We start from the raw sequence: 27956 nt of genomic DNA on the forward strand, positions 1-27956 counted from the left end.
TCCAGGGGAAGGAACAGCTGAAGCAGGGTAAGCAGGCTTAGGATTGGCTGGTGTGAGTACTTTCAGTGGGCCCTGGAGTGTAGGGGCTGTGCGAAATTGGCTGGTACCTGGCCCTGGGGGGATTAGGGCAGGGGAACATTGGCCTGGAGTGTGAGAGCTCCTTAGAGGAGGTGGCGGTGGAGTCTGGGCTCTGGATTGGTTAGATTGCAAATGAAGGGACACTCCCTCTAGCTCCAGGAATGAGCTAACCCTGGGAAGGGCCGTCGCTCTCCGGGGAAGAGTTCTGCTCCCAATTACAATGGATGCGTGTTTGGGGGAGGGGCAGTTTTCTCTACACCTCCAGACAGTTCTCCAACACTGCTGGTGTCCTACAATTCAACTCAGTTCTGACATGACCTACCTCGAGATGGCATCAGATCCCACAGGTTAAGGGATCCTTCACCTGTCCTGCCAGACTGCCCCCCAAACACACACACACACACTTCAGACACCAATCACAGGTCCAGGGTGTTACCTGTCCTTCTGACCGACAGGCTACAGATTGGAGGTTCCATGACCCCCGTTCTGGGTTCAATTAATTTGCTAAAGCAAATCTAGAGCAGAACTCAGAGAAACATTTTATTTACTAGATCACCGGTTTATTATGAAAGAATCTAACTCAGGAACAGCCGGAGGAAGAGCTGCATAGGGCAAGGTGTAGGGAAGGGGTGAGGAGCCTCCGTGCCCTCTGAGCTCGCCACTCTCTTCAAATCTCAGTGTGTTCACCAACCCGGAAGCTCTCCAAACTCCATCCTTTGGGGTTTTATGGTGGCTTCATCATATAGGCATGGTTGGTCAGATCATTAGCCAGTGGCGAATGAACTCAATCTCTAGCCCCTCTCCCCTCCCTGGAGGTGGGGCTTGCTGAAAGTCCCAACCCTCTAATCACACGGTTGCTTCTCCTGGCCACCAGCCCCCATGATTAGGTGGGGTCCAAAAGTCACCTAACATAACAAAAGACTCCTTGGTCACCCTCATCACTTATGAAATCCCAAGGGTTTTAGGAATTCCGTGCCAGAAATGGGGATGAAGACCAAATATATATTTCTTATTATAAATCACAATATCACAACAGTCAGCAAGGCCCCAAACACTCGAGCATCAAGAATATAGAAAATAAGAAAATACAGTTTATACAGCATAGTGCTGTAAACTCCATAAAAATGATTGAAACGTTCTGCAGACTTCTGGAAACCATCAACTTCTAAGTGGTTTTTTTTTTTTTTAAATTTTATTTTTTTCCTTTTTCTTCCCAAAGTCCCCCGGTACATAGTTGTATATTCTTCATTGTGGGTCCTTCTAGTTGTGGCATGTGGGACACTGCCTCAGCGTGGTTTGATGAGCTGTGCCATGTCCGCGCCCAGGATTCAAACCAACGAAACACTGGGACGCCTGCAGCGGAGCGCGCGAACTTAACCACTCGGCCACGGGGCCAGCCCCCTGCCTAGTTTTTAAAGAAAGGATTCTTGTAAATTTGTTGTCCTTTACCAATATTCTCAATAAACTTTGGCAAGGATGTGGCTCAGAATGAAATTACTCCTTTCAGATGTAAATGCAGACGTAGGTCCTGTAAAATCTTTAAAGAGAAGCAATGTGAGCAGAGAAAAGCATGTCACTGCTATCCCTGAGGAGCTGTCCCTTTCCAGAACCGAAACTGGGCCAACAAACTGTTTCAACTCATCCTGATTCATAGTGAGGATGAGATGGAGGAGACAAAAGAGGAAATGGAGAAATGAGAAGCTTAGGGAGGGGCCGGCCCAGGGGCGCAGCGGTTAAGTTCACAAGTTCAGCTTCAGAGGCCCGGGGTTCACCGGTTTGGATCCCAAGTGCAGACGTGGCACCGCTTGGCAAGCCATGCTGTGGCAGGCATGCCATGTATAAAGTAGAGGCAGATGGGCATGGATGTTAGCTCAGGGCCCGTCTTCCTCAGCAAAAAGAGGAGGATTGGCAGCTGATGTTAGCTCAGGGCTGATCTTCCTAAAAAAAAAAAAAAAGAGAGAGAGAAGCTTAAGGAGATTGTAAGGGTATTAGGGATATCCAAAATGGTCCAAAAAAGATGTTCAACAGAAATCAGAAGGATGTTGCTCTTTTCCATATAAGGGAAGAAAGTTTGTGAAAGAATCTTTCTTACAGCCTCCATTAACTTGTTGCTGTTAGCACATTTTCCTGACAATCTCTTGGGTGAATTTCTGCAATAGAAAGTGAATCTCTTATCAGTATATAGTGAGTTTAGTGCAATACTTAGAAACTTTGATATCATAGAATCTTAGAATTGTAGAAATTTTAGGAATTAGAAAATTAATCCTTTACCTATGCTGGAATTAATTCTGAAAGGTAGTTATATAGTTAATACAGGCAATTTATACCATTACTGGACATCTTGTGGTATTAACTGTAATGGCTAGATGTATCCAGTCCTTTAATGGTATGATTTGATGCAAAAATAAAATTGAGGATAAATAGAGAAAAAAATGAACCAAAAAAATATGTCTAACAGAATCTCTCACCTGAAAATCGGGTCAATAATCTTTATTCAAAATTAGTTCTCAAAGCCAATATTTTGGTAAGACCATAGAGAGCCTATGGCTATTTTCTGATGAGAGCCTGGATTGTCAAGGTTCAGTGCGGCCAGTTGTCTATGCAGGATGCTTTTGGGGCTGTAAGAAGGAAAAATGTGACTGACTTTAACATTGAGTGCATTTGAATATATTCCATATTAATATCATAAATGACATACTTTACGATGCTTCCAGGATTGGATAATTTAGCAGCTGATCCTCCTCATCAAGGACCCAGATCCTTTTTTCTTCTTGCTCTGATGTCCTCAAATGTGTCCTCTTCCATCTCAAGACATTGCCACATCTTTGGGCACCACGTATCCACACAGCGATGTCTCATAGATGGAAGAGGGAAAGAGAGAGCACTCCCCCTCCTCATTTATTTTTTGAAGAGGTAAGGAAAACTTTCCCAGGGCCTCCTCTCCTCTCTCATTGGCAAGAATCGTGTCACATGCCCATTCCTAGCCAATGACAAAGGCAGTGGTTACCACGGCTGGGTCAAACCAATCCTGATTTACACCCCAGCCTCCCTTGAAATTTACGGCCCACTGATTCTTGAAAATACCTGGGTTTCTATTGACAAGGACAAAGGGGAAAATGCAGGTACGACAGACCACCCCACGAAGAAGGCAGTGTGTTTTAAGTTAGTGGTGCACAGAGAAGGGTTTGCATCATCCTCCAAGAAATTAAGGAAATCTTTATCATTCACAAGTTCTTTCAAATATTGAGGTGAATGTTGTCTTTGCCATTTTCTCTTGGGCTTGGATATTTTCTGGATAGAAGTAAAATAAGTCTAATTTCTTTTGTTGTGTCAACTGCCCGAGCACAGTATTTAAAGACAGTGCGCTCTTTCTTTCCCCGCCACCATCGTGTGCGCGGTAGCTTCTCCTGCTCTCCATGTCTTCTCACAAGACTTTTAGGATCAAGCGATTCCTAGCCAAGAAACAAAAGCAGAATCATCCCATTCCCCAATGGATTCGAAGGAAAACTGGTAATAAAATCAGGTACAACTCCAAGCGGAGACATTGGAGAAGAACCAAGCTGGGTGTATAAGGAATCACAGATGAGATGACACACATATTTATGCTGTATCAAGGTCCTTCTTACATCTTACCATACCACTCTGAAAACGTGACTGTCTGGACAGCTGGATGTGTTTTATTCAGGAATTGATTTTTCTCTTTGTTGCTATGCTTCTGAACTAGTGGGTTGGTTCAGTAATAAATATGTGAGATGTTTTGTTTGAAAAAATAAAAAATAAAAAAAATAATAAAGACAGCGCTCACGTGTCTCTGAGGATCCGCCTGGCTCCCCAGCCATTCCCTAGGGCTGCCAGATCTTTCTCTGTGCCTCCTCACGGCACATCCTTCATTTCTCCTCAGCTGGCTGTAAGAAACTGAGCTTTTACGCTCCATCTCTGGAAGCCTCCCCAAAGTCCCCGTAGCCATTATGCACAGCAGCCTCTGTGTGTGGTCCTCTCGTCTCCTGCTCAACGCTAGCGTCCATTGAACTCCGTATGCCAGTCAGTGTGCCAAAGGCTTTATCAAGACTAGTTATCTCCACAAGAACCCTGGGGACAGTTAAAATTTCATCTCAGTCTCATCAGTGACAAAATTGAGGCACAGGGGATTAAGTAATTCACTTAGTCTCCCAGGGTATGAACGGTGAGGCCAGGAAATTCAAAACCAAATGATTAGACTCCAGAGTCCTGGAAGGGAAGCCTCAGAGGCCTCACGTGTTCCTATCTACGGCCCCAGAGTTCTCCTGGCACATCGTGAACACTTCACGAATGTTTGCTGAGTGAATGAATGTTTCACGGTCATTCTCTTCTCTATAGCACCATTTGTCAATTTCCACCTGAAAATGTGATGTCCAGTGGTGAAAACACTACTCCAAGTGTTTTTTGACCAGAACAAAATAAATGGCATATGTGGGAAACCAAAAAATGCACCCCCCCGAAGATGTCCACTTCCAAGTCTCCAGACGCTAAATATGGCAAAAGAAACTTTGTAGATGGGATTGAGTTAAGGATTTTGAGATGAGGAGGGTATCCTGGATGATCCAGGTGGGCCCCATGTCATCACAAGGTCCTCACAAGAGGGAGGCAGGAGGGTCAGAGCCAGTGTGTTGAAAGAAGCAGGTGTCACAATTAGAGAGGGAGATTTGAAAATGTTGTGCTGTCAGCCTTGAAGATGGAGGAAGGGCCATGAGCCAAGGAATGCAAGTGGCCTCTAGAAGCTGGAAAAGACAAGAAAAATTCTCCCCTAGGGCCTCCGGAAGGAATGCAGCCTTGCTGACGTCTTAATTTCAGATTTCTGATCTCCAGGACTGTAAGAAAATAAACTTGTGTTGTTTGAAGCCAATAAAATATACTTTGCCATACCAAAGTATAGCAGAAGGAGGAAAGAACATAGCATAGATACTTTTCTTGACATGGTTATTATGTTTCTACTAACGCCTCAGCGGATCAGCCTGGTCCTCTCGGTATCCTGCACACTGCAGGCGGATTAACTTAAAAATATAGATTCTCTCCATATTCATTTGGTTTTCTTCTTAATGCCTCTTAGTTGGCATCTGTCCCCTCCATTTGCCCAGCTGTCTGGACCGCCACCACCATCCCCGTGCTTTTTGTTCCCTCATCGACACTGCCTTAGATGTTTGTTTCCCAAGAGGCCCATCGCAAGAAGCTCCACCTTCCCCCACATCCTTGGGACAACCTCTCATCACAAAGTCTAACATTATACCATTTGTTGGGACATAGTCAGAATTTTTTTTTAGTCTCACTTTCCAGAACGTCTGTCTATGGGAGAGGAAAAGAAAAGTTATTTCAAGTCAGATCATAAAGCATCTCAACTTCAAAGTATTTTGGATCCTATGCATCATTATTCCCTCTGTGAAACAGAGATCTTATCTGTCTCATAGTTCTTTAATACTGATTTTAACTTGGGAAGTTGGTATATTTAATCCCTTAAACCATGTTTCTTAATAAGTGGTCTCTGGACCAGCAGCATCAGCAATTTCTGGGAGCCTGGTAGGGATAAAAGTTCTCAGGTCACACCATAGTCTTGCAGAATCAGGGGCCCAGTAATCTGTGTTAGGGCTTAGAGCTTTGTTGTGTGATCTGGGTCAGATTGTTAGACCCCTAAAGACCTTTTTGGAAAGTCCTTTACTTTTCAGTGGCTCAGAATTCTTAGGTAGACATTTTCTTCTGGAAAACTCTGAGTACATGCGTGCTTTATTTTAAGCAAAGGTAAGATAACACTAGTAAAGGAAATTCTTACAAAAAAAAAATAAACAAGGAAGATTATTATCTGCATAAAGCAAATCACAAGTGTCATCTTTCCAGATGCTCCCAGGATGTTGTTTCTCTAGTTTCCATCACACTGCATATTTAACAGTTAGGATACCTCAATACATAGTGTTTGTCTTACGTGTCAGCCAGTCTGCCAGCATCATCGGGGCAGGGAGCCTGGGTGTTCACCACCGTGTTCTCTGGATGCGGCCAGTGCGTGACACACATAGCATCTCAGGAATACCTGTTTCCCCATGTCACTTCTCAAGGTAGGAACTCCTGTGTCTAGAATTCTGTATGTCTGTGCCTTGGATGGCACTGTGCAGGGAATATAAATGGTAGGTTCTCAATAAACATATAAATGAATGAAATCATGATGTACATATCAAATTCCATTCCTACTGTTTATGTGATCAATTCACGTTCTGATGTACTACAAAGTTTTGCTGGACATTAGTAGACATGGATTGCTGCCAAAGTAATTTTTGTTGCACTAAGACTTTAAATACAAAAATATTTGATGTTAGAGCATTTAGATTGCACACGCTGCTTTACTAAAGATGAATAAAAGCAAGTTTGCTGTAGGGGAGGAAGACAGATCCTCTACCCTCTGCCCAGATCCTTCTGGCTGGGCTATGAATTAAATTGACGTGACACAGAATAACAGGAGAAAATCAAACAAAGCATTATAACATGTATACATGAGAGAAACCCAGGAAACTGGGTAACTTGCCAGAATGGCTGATGTCTCCAGCTTCAATACCATCTTCAGCTAAAGACGAAGGAGGGTGTTGGGGGTTAGAGGGTCAGTTATGGGAGATGACCAGAAAAGCACAGTAACAAGAGAAAGGTTATTATGCAGATTTGAGTCCTTGCCTTCTGTATTGATAAGAGTTTCTAGAGATAAGGTCATCCCCCCCTCTTCCTGGAACACAGAGAGAGACACCTTTACAGATGGAGATTTCCAGCACAAATGTAAATGTCTCTTACAAAGCGTAACTTCTGCTTTTCAGAGCTTCTCCTGTGTCTACAGTTTTTAAATAATCGTCATGCCAAAGAGACACATTTTGGGGTGGCCAATTCCAATCCCCCACATAGCAACGAATAGAAAATTTTTTCAGAAATGACAAATAGAAATAGCAAGCAATAGGATATATTGGAGTATATGAGGAAGCCATTTGGTGTAAACCTAATTCAGCCTGACTTTGTTTTTTCCAAAAAGGCCTGACCATGGCCTTTGAGCACGTATTGTATATCTGCTTTAAACATTTCCTATGACAAGAACAAATGCCCTTAAGATAAAGGTGCAACTTCCCCGCCCCACATTGGCATTTCCTTAAGGATAAGCATCTTTCCTTAGGCTAGGAACTGATTGCTGCACTCACCTTTGACCACCCAGCTCACCTGTGACCACCCAGCTAGAGACAACAGACCTGCCACCCTGCTGTGTTCACCGAGACAGCAGACCTACATGCTGTTTCCATCAATCGCTGTGCCGACAGAGCAGTCTCGCGACTATTGTAAAAGGGACATTTCAATCATATGTGAAACATCCTGTTTGAGGATATATAACCACTCTGTGCACCCCACTTCTTCAGGGCCCTTTCTTCCTTTGGGAAGAAAGGCCCCGGGCCATGGTCCTCACATTTTAGCTCAGAATAAACTCATCCCAAAATTTCATTTATAGATTGGTTATGGATTATTTTCGTCAACAGAAATTAACCTGAATTTTCCCCAGAATCCATTTTATTATGTCTGAACCAAAACACACAGTTTAAAATTATGACTAATCATGTAAGTACTTACACAACAAAATATTAAGAAATGCTGATAACTTGTGGTTCCAAGAACAGTACAGTGATGATTTTATTTTAAATCTGTCACTGCAAGTTTGCAGTGCAGTTTTTTTTGTTTGTTTTTGTCTTTTTGAGGAAGATTAGCCCTAAGCTAACATCTGCTGCCAATCCTCTTTTTGCTGAGGAAGACTGGCCCTGAGCTAACATCTGTGCCCATCTTCCTCCACTTTCCATGTGGGATGCCTGCCACAGCATGGCTTGATGAGCAGCGCCATGTCCTCACCTGGGATCCAAACCAGTGAACCCCAGGCTGCGAAGCGGAGCATGTGCACTTAACTGCTGTGCCAGCAGGCCAGCCCATGCTGTGCAGTTTTTCTCTAAATATTTTTCTCATGAAGTAAGTGACATTCATCTCCATCTTTTGTATTCATGGTTGATTTCACAAAAGGATCCCAGCCCTGACTTTCTAACTCCATAGGTAGAGAATCAAGCCTACAGCAATTTCATTTCTCCTTCCAAAGGCTTTGGGAGATAGAGAGAGGAGTAGATTATAGCAGAGTACTGAAGAGTCTTTCGCCACAAAAAAGGAGCTTCTTTAAATTTGTTTAACCATTAAGCAAAGTTAAACACCTTAACGCTGTTTTTTATCTGACCCTTTAATATGCTAATAGGTATTATGTTATGGCTTGTAGGGGGTTAGAACTCCATCTTATTTGCCTAGGAATTCTTTGTTCTTGAAACTCAGATTAGCATCTCCCAACAGAACAGTTTGGGAAAGGCTCCTCAGTTCCAAAAGGAAGTATTTAATCCATTGCGGAATAACATTTATAAAGAGAGGAAGTGGGAGGGCCCACAGGACTGTCACTCTGTTTTCACCGGTTTGGCCACGCCTGGATGGATCCTTATTTTTAATGACAGTAAGAAGAGCATAACTTCTACTAGGGGAAAAAACAGAAATGTTGATGTAATGGAAGATTTGAAGTTTAGTTTGAAAATGAAAAAAATTAAAGACATAAGTGAATCAGTATTTTATCAAAATCCAGACACTTGGGACTTAAGTTATATCTATTCTCCTCTGTTATATTTTTTCTGTGTATGTTGGAGCCAACTGAGAGATCTCCTAATAAAAGAATTCGATCTCTCTCTTTCCGCCAAATGAACGTGCCCGGGCTTTGGACCCACACAGACCAAGGTTTGAATCTGGTTTTGTGCCTGTTTTTGTTCTCTTCAGACCATCTCCCAGGTTTGTTACTATTAAATGTGATAACGAATGCTGAGCCCCTGCTTTGTGCTCAAGAGACGTTACCTTCTTTCTGCTTCCCTGACCTCCCACTGCCGACTACGGCTTTGATTCCTTTGGGGCAGCCACACTCTGTCTTGTGTTGTTAGATGACGCTTAATAAGAATTTGTCTTAGACCTCTTTATGTTCCCCCATGTTCCCCTTCTGTAAACATTTACCCCTCCTTCCTCTCAAGAAGGTAATCAAGCTTTGGGGTTCTGTTGGCTGAGGGACTTTTCTGTTACAGGATATAAAAACAAATGTTATCAGATCTCGAGAAGACAACTCACTTTGTGCCACTTTTGCCTCAAAGCCCAGAGTGAGGGATGCAGAGGAGGTGGGCTCCACGGACACTTCTGTTGGTGGGGGTAGGGGCAGCAGGACGTTCCAAAGAGAAAGGGAAAAGAACCCTAAGTGGAGTTTGGGAGATCTGCCCAAGAATGGGAAGTAAAAGAGAGCTGTGGTCCCCAGGATATGGCCACGCAGAGAGCCGTCTAGGTGTGGGACCTCTGACGGGGACCCAGGGAATCTGGGGTGGGTGGAATAAACTCCACGTGAGATGGAAGCACAGCTGACGTGGGGAGGAGGGCTCAGCTCGGTGACATTGGAAGACTCTCCCAGGACACACTCATTATTAGAATAAAAGCTTCAGGAGGGCAGGATTTTTGTCTGAGTCCCACTGGCAAACCCTATTCCTAGCACCTAGAACAGTGCCGGCAAACAGCAGCCCTTGATAGATGTGTATTTAATGTCTGAACGTGGAGTGTGCTAACGACACTGAGGATGAAAGTTCAAGTAAGATGGGGCAAAAGAAGTCAAGGCTGACTCTGAGGCTTTAAAGTGGGAGAAAAGCGTTAATGGTAATAAAAATGAGTAAGTTAAGAGAAAAGGCTCGTTGGTGTGGAAGAGTAAAAATTTGGTTTTGGATTTTGGACTCTGCTTTTAGTAAAGTACTTTGCATACAGTGGATACTGATAAATACACGTTGAACTGAATGCTCAGCAAGCAGTTGGAGGTACAAGACTGAGAATTAAGAAAGCAGTCAGAGGTAGAAATAGAAGGTTCGAGTCCTTCTACAGAGGTGGTGAGCGAATCCTGAGAGATGTCAGATGTAGAATAAGTGTGTGGGGGGGACACCGAATTGTAAAGACATGCTCATTTTCTGAAGCAATGCACAAATGAACTTATGAATCATCTTGGAGCTAAGTAAAATTTAGGGACAACTTCCAAATATTTAGTATTGGAATTTTATTGTTTTCCAATCTGTGGGTTAGAATTTTGTCTGAAAAATTCTCAGTGGCACAACTCTTAGCTCCAAAGGGCCCAGGAAGATTCAATGGTATTCAACTTTTTAGTCAATAGCCAATAAAGCTTTTATCAGTTATACAAAATTTTGTGGATCCAAAGCTCCAAGCTATTTGACTTGGTTAAAATGCATTAATTTATCATGTGATAAGCACAGAGACATACAGTGAAATCCTGCCTACTCCCTTCTCTCTCTCCAAGGAAAACCAAATTATATCTGCTTCTTAGTCGCGTAAGCAGGGATTCAGAAGACCCTCAATTTTGTGGCATAATACTAAAATGATGATGAAAATTAAAGTTATCAGTATTGACCACTCATGAAGCCCTGCAGGCAGCTGCTTGGATGGTCAGTGTCTCACCATGTGGTTAATATGCTTGTAACAATTAATAGCCATTGCCAGTAATGTGCAGGATTTGGAAAAACTGCTGCCAATACGGCACTCCGAGTTCAAAAAATAAATTAAAAAGCTTATAAGAAGATACAGTAAAAACAAACAAAAATTGTAGTAAAACAGATTACTAGTTTAAATCACTGGGAAACAATTGTCAGTTTAATCCTTCGTTTTTACTTCTGCTTCAGATGCTCCTAAGTGGTCCCCGTTTCTATGGCTCTTTATTGTTGATACAGGTTCTACCGTGTTCACCACGTCCTGTATTGTAATAAGCTGCTCCTGGTGAGAAACAGAAAGGAAGTTCTGGATTGTAGGCTCTTGAGAAGCTGCTGACCACATTTTCTCTGTGACAACCCTGATGCCACTACAGTCATTGCTCCTGCTCCTATAATTACCTTAAAAACAGGATCTATCCCCCAAAGTGAGATCAGGCATGAGAGAGAGGGCAAAATCAGCTAGGAGGGGTGATGACTAGAGTCCTGAAGAAAGCTGTCAGCGATCTACGTTCTATACATCCTGGAGAAAACATTTTGGTTTTGGGGGAAGCAGAACAGGAACAATGGGAACTGGAAAAGACACGATTCCATTTCGGTGACAGCTTGAGCCCCATGCACACAACACTAACGAAGCCTTCCTAGGACTCCCCTTCAATTAACCATGGTTGTAAGAGTTTTCCCAACATGTCACTCTCTAGCATAATACTCACTAATCTCATATCCTTCATCTCTTGGACAGAAGGGCTGTGGAAAGGGAGCTTGGACTTTAAGCTGGGTTTAAATCCCAGGTTTGGCCCATGTTAGTTCTGGACCTTGAACAAACGTAATTCCTCTGAGTGTTCAATTCGGCATCCGGAAAATGGGACTAATGGTATTTAGCTCACAGGGTGGCTGTGTAATAAACAGTATAATCTATAAAATCACCTGGCATCTGGCAGGAGCACAGTGAACAGGCGCTCACGTTGAGTGTATCCAGTGGCCTCCACCTTGCCCTTCTTTTCTGCCGTGTCCCTCTGAGTGCTCCTCTCTCTATCTCCGGGTGTCACGGCAGAAGGCTGGGAGAGGTCGGAGGTATGCATAGGCGTGTTCCTGGCGCGCTCTCCAGCACTAGCGGTGTGTCCCGCGTCTTTCTGCTTGACATGTCACTCTCTTATAAATATCCTTTGGTGATGTGAGAATTCCACGTAAGTTTAGGAGTAAATGAGTTTCTTTAATTCTGAGGTTGAGAATAATAGAAACCAAAAACATTATCAAGGTTTTGATGAAAATGGTGCACCATCACCCCTTTACAACATAGCTTTTGTCACTACTTCTGAGAAAAACCCTTGACTCCCCAACAAGTAAAGTTCAATTTGCTATTTCTCCAATCAATTGCATACAAAAATTCCTAAAATTTAAAATGTTTTTCAAAGTCAATAGATGCTTATTATGAAAATCAAACATTCAGAAATGTATAATTTAGAAAGGAAAGTCCCCTCATGAATGCATCCTACAGGGGTAGCTAATGTTCACAGCTTGGGTGTACCCCTTCAGACACTAACATAAGCTGTGTTATAACTATCATTATTATTTCTTTTACTTTTTTATATTTAACAGTAACAGGATCCTACTAGGCAACCTATTTTGCAACTTGCTGTTTAAATTTAGTAGTATCTTGGACATTCTCCCAAGTCATGAGCTACAGGACTTGCTCACGGTTTTAGTGACCATACGGTCCACAGTGCATGTGTGCCCTGTAATTCCAACCCCTTACTGACGGCCATGTCAGTCATTCCAGTGTCTCGCCATCATAAGCAGTATCTAAATGACAACTCTTACACACAACTTTGTACAACTGTGCAAGCACAGCTGTAACAGAAGCTTCTATCAGTGGAATTTCTGCATCAAAGCACATAAATGTTTATAATGGTAATCATTTTAGCTGAAATATCCTCCAAAAAGGCCTCACCAATTTGTATTCCCACCAACAGCACAGGAAATACCTGTATCTCCACACAGAGTGTTAGTAATCATAATTTTGACCAATAAGCGAAAGTTATGCATAACTTTAAATTTGGTTAGTGAAGTCAAGCCTCTTTTCAAATTCAGTAGGACGTAAGTTCCATGGCGCAAGACTTACCGTCTGTTTCCTTCACTGAAGTCCACCTACTTCCAACAGTACCCAGCACACAGTGGGCATATGTATTTGTTAAATTGACTAATTTGTTTTATTTTTCTCTTCAGAGAGTTGCTTATTCATGTAGTATGCCTATTTTTTCTATTAAATTCTTGTTTTTTTCTAAGTATTCCTAGTATAGTAAGAAAACTAACCATTTGCCATGTGTTGCAAAAATTTTTCTCAGCTTGTCTTTTTATTTCTTGGTGCATTAGAAGCCCTATATTTTTATAAAATCAACCAAAAAGGTATTAACCTTTTTCTTCAAGCTTCCTTCACGCCTAGTTTTTTCCACTGCAAAATAAAAACAAGAATCACATAGATTTTCTTCTTGTTCTTTCAATGTGGCCTTAAGGGTTTTGTTTTGTTTTGACTTGATATTTCTACCTTGGTCTGTATTGATTGGGAAAAAAAAAAAAAAAAAATGTGGGGCTGGCCCTGTGGCTGAGTGGTTAAGTTTGCGTGCTCTGCTTCGACAGCCCAGGGTTTTGCCAATTGGATCCTGGGCGCGGACATGGCACCGCTGATCAAGCCATGCTGAGGCGACATCCCACATGCCACAACTAGAAGGACTCACAACTAACAATGCACAACTATGTACTGGAGGGCTTTGGGGAGAAACAAAAGGAAAAATAAAAATCTTAAAAAAAAGTGCATTATATAGGATGAAAAGTGCACAGGTAGGGGCTCACCAAGTCAGAGAGTTCAAATTTGTGCTAAACACGGAAGCATTTTCACTTTGGATTTTTTACTCCCTCTTGCCAAACACATAAAAATCTGTTTGCATCTTTTTAAAAAATTACAAAACTTACTTATGCACATTATAAAAAGTTCAAGCTATCAGAAAGAACACCTTTTTCTCGCACTCACAGTCCTGGGGGAAAATCAACACAATGGTTACCTACCTATGCAAATATGTAGCTGGGACCCTGCATTGCACTGGAGATGCTGGAAAAGTTAGGGCTCTGCTTGAAAGATCTAAACTGTCTTTTGCAATAGTTTTTCCACACTGTGGGCAGAGTCATAGCTCTAAGTTAGGATTTAGACTGCTTATGTTCTGTGGCTTATTCTTTTTGGGATGTACATGTTCTTTAAACAATTGCTTATAGGAGATAAAACCCCGAGACAGCTACGAGAGGGTGTTAGCAGGATCTCCTCCCCTAGAGCTGGAAGAACAACAGTACGTAAAAAGGATTAGCTTGGTCAAGCCCAGTCTTATGCCAGATATTGTCTAAAACTGAAAAACCCCAGCCTTGAGAAATGTTAAGGAAAGAAAACTTCTATTTATTCACAATTTATAAGAGGATATTGTAAGAAAGGGGCCTCTTGTCACTATATGGCTATCTCCAGTCCTGGGGTTCACCTCCTCTGATCTGACGTGACTGGCCTGCTGAGAGCACACCCCTGGGAGTAGCTCTCCCCTGCATGAAGTAGACAGTCGCATGTCCATCATGCCAAGAAGGCCTGTGCTTGGACAGGACACGAAAATCGGGAAGGCAGCTGCACTGGGGGTGAGGAAGAAATAGTACTTTACCCTTACTCTGGACAGCGAGTCCACAGGTGCTGAAAGGCCCCAGGGCCCCAGGTGGGGAACCTGGCTCTTGCCTGTCCTTGGGTATGCAGACCACATTGCAGGAAACAATGTCATTCTAATTCAAAGAGATTGCACCATCCACAAAAGAAAACCAAACCTAGCACACAGGGCCAGCCGTGTATGCACACTGCCTAGATACTGCGATTTCAGGGGCCTTTAAAGCCTCTGCGTGTTCCAAGGGCTGTCTCCTCCTTCCTGGCCCTCCTCCCCCCACCTTATTAGAATACATCCACAAACAGGCTGAGTCAAATAGGCTTACATCGTGAAAACATTTCCCCAAAACAATGATCAAAAACACTGTCCCAGAGAGGCTAACACTCTGTAATCCCATGCTCAATTTTGCTTCATTTTTTACCACCTTCCACAGGAATTCAACATTTTTACATAGTTGCAATCGTGTGCCCATAGGATAATGTATCCTGCGTTTTAAAGCAATTAATGTTACACAGGTGAAAAGCCCCTGCCCCAGATAGTTACCTAGTGGGGTGATATCCTGGAAAGCAAGCTGGTTTAGGTCCCAGGTGCTTTCATTTGCATCATGGCTCCAGTCTGGGCTGTATGACCTTGGGCACATTGCTTAACTTCCTGCTTCTGTTTCCTTATTTCTAGGGTGCAATCATTCTGGCTTGCAGGATGGGTGAGAGGAACAGATATGCTGCATGGAGGGTAGGTGATTCCCGGTGGCAACGACTGCTAGTTAACATTCTCACTTCCTGAATTGATGGTTTTTGTGACAAGCACTGCCCTGAGAATTCTTCGTCATCATCCATTTTAATCCTCCCAACAGGCCTGAAGATATGTTGTATTATCTCACTTTCCAGGTGACAAAAATGAAGTACGCTGAGGTGAAGTCACTTGCTCAAGGTCACACAGCAGGCCCCTGGAGGAGGCGGAATTGGAACCAGGTTAGGGTGAACAGTGTCTTCTTGGCCACACTGAGCATGAAGCAGCAGAAAGTCACCTAAGAACACTGGGTGGCTTCTCCCCTTAGCACGTGACTTTGCAGTTCCAAAAATCCCGGGAAAGCCAGAGGGGGTGCACTGTACCACTGGTCTAATTCTGAAGACCGTGAACGGGAGAAGGATAATAAGGAACTTAGGGGAAACTAAAAGCACAAAGTAACCTCAAGAAAAATTGGCCCAGATGGACAAATTCCCTAAGCATCTTTCACTACTCTGAAGTCCTAGGAGCCAGCTTTAAAACCCTCTGTCAGGGTTACTTCAACAGCAACTTGTAGAGAGGGAAAAGGCTAGAAATTTTCTGCACCCTCTGGGTTTTGTTGATTAGTAAAGCTGGGAGAACAGCCACTGCTGCCTCCCAGGGCTGTTGTTCAAACTGTCACAAATACAAGAAGGGCCGCCACAGGGGAAGGCCTTGGTTTCAGTGTGACCCCCCGGCCGCTGTGAGCACAGCCAAGGCCGTGGCTCTTCTCTCTGGGTCACTTGATTGGCATGTGATCATGATGCTGGCAGCCCAAGGGCTGGAGCCATTCACTGAAGGTTGCTAGACAATGAATTATTTCACAAACACTGAAATCTAAAAAGTATTCAGAGCCATCCAAGTATGAAGACATTACTAATATATGCTTTTCTCAAGGGAAAGCGACTTCAACAAGAAAAAAAATACACGTCCCACCTTCCTTCTTCTCTCTAAAATAACATTCCCTCCAAAAGATAAAAACCTCTAACGCATTTGTCCTTGAAAGGCAGAGCCCAGGAAATGGGGAGCTCTCTAAACACTCCTCCATTTCTGCTAGGGACCATCCGCCCGCGCCGCCTCATGTCACAGGAGGCCCCGCCTCGTGTCACAGGAGTCCCCGCAGCGCCCAGCGAATGTGTTTACTTCTGCCGCCAGCCCTGCGGGGCAGGGGAGACCGGCCGCCTGCCCCTCACTTTCGCCCCTGCACTTTTCCAACCAGACCGGGCGGGATGGGAGTGTCTTCTTGGCTGTGCAACTCGATCCTCCCACCTTGTCCTGAAGCCACCCGCCGCCTCTGCCCGGCCCGCCCCTCGTGGTGATTTTCCTGTCCCGGCCGCCCCGGGAGGGCGCGCGGCTGGAGTCCGCCCAGCCCCAAAGGTAGGGGCTGCGCTCCTGCTCCTGCCCCCGCCCCGGACCGGAGCCCCCGGCCTCCCCGCGCGCTGCGCCTTCCTCGGCGGGCTCCGGGGCGGCGCGGCCACCGCGCATCCGCGCCGCCGGCGGCAGGAGGAGCCTCCCGCGGCCCCGGGGGCGCTCGGCGCAGTCGCCTGGGGCCGGTCCCGGGCGCCTCGGATTTCGGGCGGCGCTGCGCACCCTGCGCCCGCCAGCTCCGGGACACCGAGTCGCGCCCGCGCCGGCCCGGCCCCCGTCCTCCGGTTTCCGCCGGCCCGAGGCTGCGGCGCCGCGGGAGAGCAGCGGCCGGAGCGCGGCGAGCGGAGCGCGGAGCCGGTGCCCCTGCGGGCTTCGCGCCCGGCCTGCGGCACCCCTGCCCCGCGGCTTCGCCTTGCAGGGTGAGGCGGGTGGGGTGCGGGGGCACCGAGTGCCCGGCCCTGGTCGGGGCGGCCTGGGGTCCGTGCCGCGCGGCCCCTGCGCTGGGTCGGGGTGGGGCCCGCCGGGCTGGCCGCCCCTCCGCGCACCCTCCAGCCCCACGGGCGTTGCGCGCGCTCGGCCCCCCGGGCTGGGGGTGGAGGCAGCAGACGGCGGAGCGGGACCCCCGCGCCAGCCCGCGGAGGGCGAGGGGCGCCGGGAACCGGGGACCCGGCTCGGGCACCCGCTTTGCTCTGATCTCCGGGGAGCTGGGGCGCTGGAGGGGCCGAGGAGTGACGGGCTCCTCGCTCTATTGTCTTCTCGTAAAAGGGTCTGGGAGAGCAAGGGCGAGGGATCTGGAAGGTTCTCGTCTTCTACCTTGGGAAAATTTCGGAGAAACCCTTCTTCCCGCCACGGTAGGATCAGATCTAACAAACAAGCACCAGGGGGTGGGAGTGGAGGTGGGGGCGGCGGCAGGACCTGCGGTGTGGCGTGCCCTGAGCGGTCGGGATGAGGGGGCACCAACGGGTCACGCCAAGGCCGCTGGCTGCGGAGCTTCCCTGCGAGCTCAGCCAGCTTCTTGTGTGCTATTTGGCTTAAAAGAAAATGTATAAACTACCATCTCCAGAAACTAAAAAAAACCCAAAGCTCCTTCCTTGAGGATCTTGAGTAGGAGGGCCGGGGAGGGCGGATCGGGGGGTCTCTGTTCAGAGGGAGTATTGAAAGACTGCGTGGGAGTGAGGATGGGCGCCCGCGTAGCCCGGCCACACCGGCCGCAGACTCTAAACCCAGAGGCACACGTGCGTTAGGAGGGTCCTCCGGCACGGTCAGGGAGTCTTTGCGGGTGACCCCCGCGCCTGGGGGCCCCCGCCCGTGTCCACACTGCTCCTCGGGTCTACGATAAACGGCCGCCTCCACTTGGCTAGTTGCATATTTCACTTTCTGGTCTTCAAGCTTCCTCTCCCAGCTGCGGATCTTGAAACTGTTTTTATTTACACGGAGAGGTTAAATATTTGGAAGAGCTGATCAGGCTGCCAGGTTATTTTCCGTCTGCAGGCATGCTGATTTAACATTTGTAAATCGGATTGTGTTGCTTCGTTTTCGTCTCACCAAGGACCGCTTTTCCTACCAAGACCTGCCGAAGAGACACGCTTAGATTATCTAGTTTGTTGTCTCTGAATAAGACTAATTGCCTCGGAAACACTTTAAATACGTAGTGGCAACTTTGGTTTGTAAGGAGAGAACTTTTCTAGAAACTTTGTATTACCCTGATCTGGCTTCATGTGGAAGAGGAGAGGAGGTCCCCATCCCTTGCCAGTGGGTTCCCTAGGGCAATGTTTTACCATAGTCCCTGAATGTCACAGTCCCTGATGGCACGCTGTCTTGTTAAAACGGTGGAGGAAAATGAGACTGCTCTTTTCACTACGTGTCAGTAGAGATGTTGGAAATATTCAATTTGTTGTTGTGCTCTAAATCAGTAAAAAATCTTTGAGTCTCAGAAAGTGCCATTAAAAGACATAGCATGAAAAAACTTCAGTCTGTCTTTTGTGAAAATTGTAATTCTCAAGTTTTCTCATTCTTTGTGGCAGCCATTTCCTTCTGTTGGAGGTATTTCTGTGTTCCACATCATTTAGAATGTTATGGGAGAGAAGTGAAATAATGCCATGCTTCCTCTCTCTCTCTCTGATAAGCATCATCTGCTAACCATGCAGATTACCAAGGGGCTTCCGTGGAAGTTACGATTCCATCCAGTGATCTAACATGTGTTCTAGGTGATACTTATCAAGGAGGTGAGGAAGCACGAAGGTCCTGTGGCAGCCACTCTGCTCCCCAGTGTGTTCACGTGTGCTAGTTTATTAAATATTCCCAACAACCCTATCAGACAGGAATGTTTAGCCTCACTTTATAATTTAGAAAAGTGAGACTGCTCTAGGTTACACGACTTAGAATGGATCATGTGAGGGTCTGCTTCCCTGGTGTCTTATACCACCCCAGGAGGCCACCGTAGCACACATTCCTCACAGCTTCTTCTATTCCTTGTGCTTATCTTTCTCCTTTCCCTTGCACATGCTCAACTTATATATCCCTTGATCATCATATGCTTTCCTAATTGCCCCTCAGGCTGGGCTTCTGAACAGGGAGTCTGTGTACTTTGTCTGCTTTTCTTTCTGACAGCTTCAGACTTTCACCAGTTAGGTATCTTCTATCTTCTCCATGTCTCTGACGTGCCACTTAGCTGTGCTGTGTCTGGCCAAATCCACGAGGTTATGTTATCTCCAATGGGTTGTGTTCCAAAAGTTCTTTTCATCCTGAATATGTTTTTACTGAAGTTCCTACTCATCCTTCTTGCCTGGAAGAAGTCTTCCCAGGGCTCTGTCCCCACCCTAACTAACAGCTGGAAGTAACCTCTCTCCTATCCATCCCGACTACGGTGGGTAACAGCACACATCTCGGGTTCTAAGTGAAGCTTTATGGGTTAAAACTAGCAATGTGTTTGATTTGGAGTGAGCTTGGTGTATGGAATAGAGTGGATACCTCGGACATCACAGCGTCTCAGTAGGAAACTGTATTTATGGTTCCATATCAGGTGTCAGGAGCACCGTTCCCTCACCATGGTGGGGTAGCAGGAGTTTCTTCTCCTGGGGGTGGCTCCCCAGCACTGAATCAGCACTAGTGTCTCCGACCTGCTGAGGAACTTGGCTGCCGTATGGCCGGACTAAGAAGGGATGAGATTCTGGGAGTGGGGTTGTGAGAGTAAAAGAGTAAGGAGCAGTCGGGTCTGAGTCTCTTCCCCGTGTCCATATTTCTTCTTCTTGAAGAGCTTTTGGTCACCCAGGGGGAATGGCCAGCTTGCTGTTTCCTGCCACAACCTTCGGCTTCTGACCAGGGGCTTTCCTCTTCCTGGTCCACTGGGAAGAGAGGGTGGAAAGCACCCAACCCTGAGGAAATTATGTTGTCATAAGCACTGAAAAGCTGAGTGGAAAGGTTCTCTTCTTCCCCGTTTTCTCTTTTCCTCATTACACCTAAGACAAATGCTCAGTTGGCGTTATTTTGTCCAGAAGCATGTGATGCTGGTCTGTGAGGATTCTTTGAATGTCGATTTACTTTTTATCTGGTTGGGAATGGAGATGAGGAGAATGAGACCTCCAGATGACGAGATGGCAAGGAGCTGGAGATTCCATCCGGGGATCAGGGTCCCTCCCACCTTCCTCAGGTTGTGGAAGCATGGCTGTGGGTCACGGTCATGGTGCTGCAGGTGGGGGCAACGAAGGAGCAGAGAGTGGTTTTGCGGTGGATCTGGGGTGACTTTCTGTGTGGTCGTCTTTAAGGTGGGACCTGAGATTCAACCAATATTTACCGAGTATTCACCATGTAACAGGAGATGTTCTAGGTGCTGGGGCGGGGTGGGGGTGGGGCATGCAGCGTTGAACAAAACAGACAGAGCCCCTGCTCTTATAGAGCTTATGTTTTTGTGGAAAATGGAGTCAATAAACAAGACAAATAAATGAAGATAGAATGAATGTTACAAAGACAGTCCAGCGTGGGGGTGTGCTAAAGAGGGGCTGAGGGAAGCCTCTCTAGAGGACCCAGAGGGCTTCTCTGAGGAGGTGATTTTGTATTGAATATAGTTGACATGCAATATTGTATTAGTTTCAGGTGTATGATGTAGTGATTCAACATTTATTTGCGTTACAAAATGATCACCCTGATAAGACTAGCTGCCATCTGTCGTTATATAAAGGTGCTATGATATTGTTGACTGTATTCCCTAGGCTGTACCTTACATCCCCAGGACTCATTTATTTCATGACTGTAAGTCTGTCCCTCTTATTCCCTTCATCTGTTTCCCCCTTCTTCCCACTCCCTCTTCTCTGGTGACCACCACTTTGTTCTCTGTATCTGTAAGTCTCTTTCTGTTTTGTTTGTTCATTTGTTGTGTTTTTTAGATTCCACATATAAGTGAAATCATAGGGTATTCTTCTTTCTCTGTCTGCATTATTTCAGTTAGCATAATACCCTCTAGATCCATCCATGTTGTCAAAATGGAAGGATTTCATCCTTTTTTATGGCTGAGTAATATTCCATGGTATATATACACCACATCTTCTTTCTCCATTCATCTACTGGTGGATACTTAGTGGCTTCCATATCTTGGCTATTGTAGATATTTCTGCAGTGAACACAGGGGTGACTATATCTTTTCAAATTATTGTTTTCATTTTCCTCGGCCAAATACTCAGAAGTGGTATTCCTGGATCATACGGTAGGTTTATTTTTAGTTTTTTGAGGAACATTCTAAGGAGGTGATATTTGAACCAAGATGGGAATGATGAGAAGGAGCCTGTCAAGCGAAGAGCAAAAAGAGGAGCATTCTAGGCAGAGAGAACAGTGACTGCAAAGGCCCTGAGGCAGGAATGAATTGGGAGTGTTTGGAGGACTTAGAGCCGAAGAAGATTGCAGCGGGGGAGAGAGGAGGAGGTGGAGCTGGTGAGGCAGGCAGGCAGGCGGGCGACAGCATTTGTGAAGCCTTCAAGGCTTAGAAAGGAGTTGGAACTGTGTTTTAATTAGAATGGGATGCCATTGGAGAGTTTAAGTTAAAGACTAACTCAGTCTTCACCGAGTGGGCAATGAGCTTTCCTGTTTGTCTCTCTCTTTCTCTCTCTCACACACATTTTCACTCTCAGTTGGTTTTTCTTCTCCCCATTACTTGGCCATCCCCAGTTTCCTCTTCCTGGTCCTGGGCCAGGGCAACAGAGAAGCGGGGCTCAGAGAACCCTGGACAGTGCTTCTCTCATCCTCTGAAATAAATCCATGTTCTCACTTAGACTCAGCTTCATACAGAAAACTCTCCATCACCAGCCCCGATGTCTCAGCCTCTCTGCAGAATGAATATCTAGTTGTCTCTAAGAAGTCTCTGGATTAGCTGGTGGTATCTGAAACCAGATAGGAAAAATTAGTTATCTAGTCAAATCGATCACAGTTGGTATCTTTTGCAAGATAAGGATCATCGCAAGAGGCAATATTCTCAGTAACACAGAGGCCTCGCCTCTCTGAGCTCTGGCTCCCTCTCCCAGCCTGCGTCTGTGCAGGCTGCTGTGGGAGCTCGTGCTCTCGTTAGAGTGGGTTTCAGCGGAAATGTGTAGGTCGCTTGTCATATTAGAAATTTCATTTCTGTTGGTGCTGTGGAGGATCTTGGCAGTCTTCAAGTAGCGCTTGAATCTTGCAAGCTTAGGTCCAAGTTGATATCTCCTGGTAGCGCGGGTTTATCTGAAACGGACTGTTTTTATCAGGTATCCTTTGATTTCAGGGCAGCTCGGTACTCTCTGGGGAGGCCAGGTACACTCCTTAGAGAGAAAATTGTTTTTGAGATTCTTTAGCCAGATGCCCTGCTCATTTATTAACTTACACTTAATGTAACTAAATAACTCGCTTTCGGTTTTTTGTGCCTGTTTCTTCCTGCTTGATAAGATCTGGAGCACGTTTCTATTTGAGAGGGCACTGCCTGTGTCTCATCTTGTTCTTCTGTGTCCTCTGTACCTGGTGCGCTGTCCAGAACATTGCAGATGGAGCAAACATCTGCCAAATGACTCGTTCAGTGTCCGTGGATTAACCCACCGTGTTAATACGTTTGCTCAGCTGTAACATCTTTGCAACTAACTGTGAGGATTATCCACTTGTCATCTCAACAACTCTACCCCCTGGAGAAACCAGGTGAAAGATGAGTTCATCCCTGTGTGTTTGTGCATGTTAATTAAGCCTCTGGTTTAGGAAAGTTTTTTTCCTAAAAATATTATAGTGTACATTTGCTGAGAAGTAAAATACCTTGTATAAAAACGAGACAAGTAAAAGGTACATAAATGTCATCAGATGGATATTCTTGAATTCACTTTCATGTACAGTAAGCTGTCAATACAGTTTCCTAAATCATAATTTATGATTGTTTGAGTTGAGCTAGTCAGACTTGTGGTTATATTACTGAGGAAACAAGTATGTCAAGAAATGAAAAACAAAATCATTTCTCTCTTTAATAGTGCAATGTCTGGAGGGGGAAGGGGCACATGTGCACGCCGATGGATGGAAATTAGACTTTGGGTGGGGAACACAATGTAATACACGCAGAAGTCGAAATATAATGGCGTACACTTGAAATTTATCTAATGTTATAACCGAATGTAACCTCTATAAAAAGTTACTTAAATTGTGCAACATCTTTACTCCATGATTGCACCCACTGCAGTAGGCAGAGATTTGTGTTGCTTAAGTTCCAACACTTATTATGATATTTCTTAGGTTTTTATTAGATATCATTTAACCTGGTTTGAGACACAAACAAGTGCCTGGGGATGAAAGCTCTTGTCGCAAGAGTGCCAGACCTGGAGGAGTAGGGGAGCAGGCCTGGCCCAGGGGGCTGGGGTGGGTGCAGAAGAGAGGTCAGCCTAGCTCTGGCTGAGACGCATAGTGACAAAGAATGAGTCTTCAGAGGCTTTCTCTTGGTTGATAGAGATATTCTGTATTCATATTTTGAAAATTCTAAATATTTAAACGTTCTGCCTTTTAGATTTGTATTTTCCTGTCCTGCAAGAACCTGATGCTCTGTGAACACGGCCTTCTTGTCTTTGAGCTGATTTCACGGAGTCCCCTCTCCCAACCCCATCAGATTCTAGTCCTCAGAGAGGTTATCGCCCCACTGTTTCTGACAGCTTGCGGGAGTTTCCTTTTAGGAAATGTTCTACTGCAAATGTTTAGGCCAGCACCACAGAAGGTGCTGCTTTTATTAAAATAATAAAATAAAATATAAAACAAAAATAATTAAAAAATATAATAAATGAAATAAAATTAAATTAAGTGCTTTTATTAAGCTCTGTACAACCCTTTAGTATGTAAGAGTCCTTCAAGAGTTAAGGGATAGAGGAGACAGAGGTGAGGGAACATGTACATTTTCTCTGTTTACCGCAGAGCCAGAGAATAAAAAGAGATCAGATTGATTGTTTAAAAATTCCTTGACTCTTGTTTATGGGCAATATAAAGTTAATATAAAGTATAGATAATATAATAATACTTAGATGCAATATAAAATTATAAAACTGCATTTAAAAATTGGAAAATGAGTTATCCAGTTGCCTTTAGATGAGAGCAACAGGATGATGACCCAGGCCTTCAACCATGAAGGGGTTTTCAACTGCTTTCCAGCAACGGCGATTAAAGTTATAATTTTACTTAAATGATAAATTCTGAAAGTGAGAGGAACTTTCTGTTGTGAATGTAAATGATCTTTGTGAGATAAAGGACACTGCTGTCAAAAGACTTCTGATATTTGGAGTCAGTATTTCAGGTCAATGTGAAAGTAAATTAGCTAATCTCTCTTGTTTGACCCCCACTTTGCTACAGACAGATGGAAAGTAACTGTTTTCTTTCCTAAGCAGGATGTTAAGAGATATGTCTACTTTCTGATCATGAAGTACCTGTCACTGTTTTCCAGATGCTGAATTTTGGGGAGGACAGATCTGGCCCACTTATAGCAAAAAAACTTTTTACAGATGTGGTGGGGAGAGCTCTCTGCTTTCACCATAAAATAGTATAATTATATTTTTATAAAAATTTTCTACCCAAGCTGTCCACCTGTGACCACCAATATTCTTGTCCATGCACCTTTTATAATAATTTGCCTCAAGCTTGATTTTCATTATGGAAATTTTTCTCCTATTCAAAAATCCAGAGAATTTCTCTCTGGTTTTGAAGTTTTCTGCCATCTCTCGTGCTAACTTCCTTTTTCCTGTCCCGTTGCATCTGCAGCCACTGCCAGCCTCCGGGCTTCAGCATCCATTCTTTCGACACTTAGTCCTCAGTCCTCTCTTCTTCTGCTGGGCATCCCACCATCCCAGCCAGATGATACCTGTGCTCGGTTTCCAGCTTCGTGGCTTACCCCTGCAGGACTCTGAACAAGTTGCCTAACTGCTCTGAGCATCACTTTCCTTATCTCTAAATCTGAAATAATGTCCACATCACAGTTCTTATGATAATTAAAAAGAGAACACATATAAATAGTTCAGCAGAGTTTCTGCCAAATATCAAACATTGAATCAATGTTAGATGCTATTATTGCTATAACGCTATTATTATAGCATTATCGTAGCTCTTTTCTTCTTCATGTAGTTAAAATTAACTTTCTCCAGAAAATCTTTCTGTTTGACCGTATCTAGCTCTAATCTTTTCTGGAGTCTGTTTCCTCCTTAGCACTGACTTCACTTTGGACTCGATTAATCTACTCATGTTGTATTTCTTTAATTATTCAGTGAACAGCAACACATATTTGGGCCTCTCTCCTGTGCCAGGCACTATGCTATTTATAGTATAGGGGTCCACAGAGGAAGGATGTGTGCGTGTGTGTGTGTCTGCATGCGTGCGCATGTGCACGTGGGCTTTTAGTGGAGATGGGGATGAAAATTTGTTGGTTGAACAGCACTATGAGTTTTTCAGAATGAATTAGGATGAGGAAGCAAAAAATATTCTCTTCAGTTGTCCATTAAACAACTTAACATCTTTTAGTTTGAGTTTTTAAAATATAGTTTAAAAAATATGAGAGTTATAGTTATCCCTATTCTTGGAACAGCTTTCCATGCGCTTCCTTTCTGAGAGCTCTTCTTTCCTCATCCAAACGCAGGGTGGTGGTAGAAAGGGAGCCCTCCTGGAAGAGCGGAATCTCAACAGATGATTCTAATGTGTGGCGGGGGTCGGGGGAAGGTTGGAGGCTAAGCGGGGCTCCAAGCAGCAGAACAGCATGATCAAGGCACTGAGGCGTGAAACAGCTCAAGTATGATGGAGAACTGCGCAAAGTTTGATGCTCTTAGAACATAATGTTCAAAGTCAAGCATTTCAGATGACGACACAGGAGAGAATTAGGTGTCAGCTTGATCAGACTCTATCTATGGCCTAGATGTTTACATCTCCCGCTAAGGCTGTGCACGTGGGGCTGGAGGTCCATATGGACAATTTATAGCAGGCAGATTCTGCCCATTGCTTCTGCAGTTGGACTTGGATTCTACTTGTGGCATGGAAGACATCTCTTCCATTTGCTGTTTTCATAAGAAAATGTGAAACGTTAATTATGGTAATACATAATTGATGTTAGAGCTTTCATTTTTTAATAGCCCCAGTGTTAAACATAGAAATGTTAAATATCACTTGAGACTTCTAAAGCCTGGGATTCTATATGAAATTTGAGAGTAGAGCTGGGCTTCAACAGGACAGACATCCAAGGAAAACAGTCAGGAGAAGCCCTGCAGATTCATAGCCTGGGAGCTTTTGGTGCCTCCCTAGGACATTTTACACATTAGAAAGCCAAGTGCTTCTGTTCTCAGCTTTATCTTCTGTAATTATGTGTTGGATAATTTGTATGTAAAGTTTTGATCAGTATTTGATTTTTATTTCTTTGTTTGCTTTGCAATTAAATTTTGGCTTCCTTCCCCTCTCCACTCCCATTTTTAAGGCATCATTCATTGTTTATTATGTCAATATGTTATTCAGAGCTTATGCAATATCGGACATTGAATGTCTGAATTATATTTGATTCTAGAAAATCTTATACGATTTTACTCCAAAAATATGTTTGCTACTAAGTTTGAGTTGTGTCCAGTATATTTTAGCTCTCTCTTTTGTTTTAACTCTCTCTTGCTTGGAAATTAAGCAATAGGATCCAAAATACTCTAACCACAAGAACTTGCAATTCCCAGAGAAGAATTAGAGGTGAAAGAAAAACACTGGAACTTACTGGAAATGTAATTAGCCTGAAAATGGAATGTGTGGGAGAGGTCTGCATGCAGGCTAGGAAAACAGAGGGCAAAGCAAAAGTGTCTTAATATGCTCCCAGCAGAGCTGAGGCGGGAATGTTCCCTCCATGTGGGTCTGTGCTTATCAAACAACTTTTAGCGCTCGTGGATTTGCTAATCTGCCAGTTCAAATATATAGACTGCTTGGCATTCCCATTTTTCTCATTATAAGTGAATTGCTTTGGCATTTCCAGTTACACACCAGCCTCCTAGGAGTTGAACATCTCAGGTGAACTGACTGCTCAAGGGTCTGGACCAGTAGGGCTGAGTGGCCAGCTCTTGGATTGCGGCTCCTCCCAGGTAGTGGTCCTCCTTGAGGTTCTACCTAGGATTCCAAGACCTCTATTTCCTGGACAGCTCCATCTTCTCTAATGTCTTTTAAAGTGGAGTTTTCATGGAAATATGTCAGATATGCAGAGGACTACACAAACCATGTAAGTGTGGTTTGACACATTTCTCCCAGTGAACACACCCGTGTAACCTGCCTCCAGATGAAGAACTAGAGTATTTCCTGCCCCAGGAGTGCACACGTGCTCCACCCAGTCATGGGTCCCCTCCTTAAATGTAGCCACTGTTCTGACTTTCACCACCACAGAGTAATTTTGTTTTCTGTTTCTCTTTAACTTGAATTAGCACCCAGGTATTCTGAGTGGCTCTGGAGCATGAGTTCTTCTGGCTAAGGGTGAGGACTGGGCACCCCAAGAAGGATATTTTAGGTTAGATTGTGTCCCCCAAAAAGATATGTTGAAATCCTAACCCCCAGTACTCCAGGATGTGACGTTATTTGGAGATAGCATCATTGCAGATGTAATCAATTAAGATGAAGTCATGCTGGAGTAGGGTGGGCTCTCATCCGATATGACTGGTGTCCTTATCAGAAGCATCCATGTGAAGACAGGGTCACAGGGAGAACACTGTGCAAAGATGGTGGGCTGGAGTGGTGCATCTGCCAGCCAAGGAATGCCAAGGAGTGCCAGCAAACCACCAGAATGTAGAAAGAAGCAAGGCAGGATCCTCCGTGTCAGGTTTCCGTGGGAGCAGGGCTCTGCCGACACCTTGATTCTGGACTTCTAGCCTCCAGACTGTGAGACAGTACCCTTCTGTTGTCGTAAGGCCCCCCGTTTGTGGTGCTTTGTTCTTGCAGCCCTGGGAAATGAATGTAGAGGGTCTGCTGCCCTGGCCTCTCCCTCTGCATCCCCAGGTGGTCCTGGAATTGCCCT

At 44.7% G+C, this 27956-nt stretch overlaps 2 protein-coding genes and 1 long non-coding RNA gene across 32 annotated transcripts in view; 2 read left to right on the forward strand and 1 right to left on the reverse strand.

Moving 5' to 3' along the window:
- Positions 1–1290: 1290 nt before the first annotated feature.
- On the reverse strand, positions 1291–15749 carry LOC106824248 (uncharacterized). 2 transcript variants are annotated; one of them, XR_011503127.1, is made up of 4 exons: positions 14885–15391; positions 11583–11874; positions 2547–2696; positions 1291–2016 (listed from the first exon to the last, which is right to left on the reverse strand). It is a non-coding gene; the product is annotated as an uncharacterized lncRNA (long non-coding RNA). The 2 variants fall into 2 exon arrangements; XR_006528403.2 differs by lacking the exons at positions 1291–2016; positions 2547–2696 and adding an exon at positions 10192–10941 and having other exon boundaries at positions 14885–15749.
- LOC106824247 (large ribosomal subunit protein eL39-like) lies at positions 3440–3867 on the forward strand. The gene has a single exon (XM_044769355.2). It carries the CDS (start codon positions 3495–3497, stop codon positions 3648–3650), a length of 156 nt encoding a protein of 51 aa, XP_044625290.1. The 5' UTR covers positions 3440–3494; the 3' UTR covers positions 3651–3867.
- Positions 15750–16101: 352 nt separating the features above from the next.
- Positions 16102–27956, forward strand: part of ST3GAL6 (ST3 beta-galactoside alpha-2,3-sialyltransferase 6) — an 85562-nt gene continuing 73707 nt past the window's right edge. For 5 of the 29 annotated variants that reach the window (XR_011503125.1, XM_070508572.1, XM_070508597.1 and 2 more), the window contains exon 1: positions 16213–16483. The gene's annotated coding sequence lies outside the window, so the exon portion shown is untranslated. Of the gene's footprint in view, positions 16894–17239; positions 17326–27956 lie in introns of all 29 variants that reach the window. The other 24 variants (XR_011503122.1, XM_044771724.2, XM_070508570.1 and 21 more) reach the window with 18 other exon arrangements.

The sequence above is a fragment of the Equus asinus genome, chromosome 5, assembly GCF_041296235.1.
Source record: "Equus asinus isolate D_3611 breed Donkey chromosome 5, EquAss-T2T_v2, whole genome shotgun sequence".
Classification (NCBI taxonomy): domain Eukaryota; kingdom Metazoa; phylum Chordata; class Mammalia; order Perissodactyla; family Equidae; genus Equus; species Equus asinus.

What these genes read in the sequence shown, in the direction of transcription:
- LOC106824247 (XM_044769355.2), top strand. Translation starts at nt 3,495, where the DNA reads ATGTCTTCTCACAAGACTTTTAGGATCAAGCGATTCCTAGCCAAGAAA.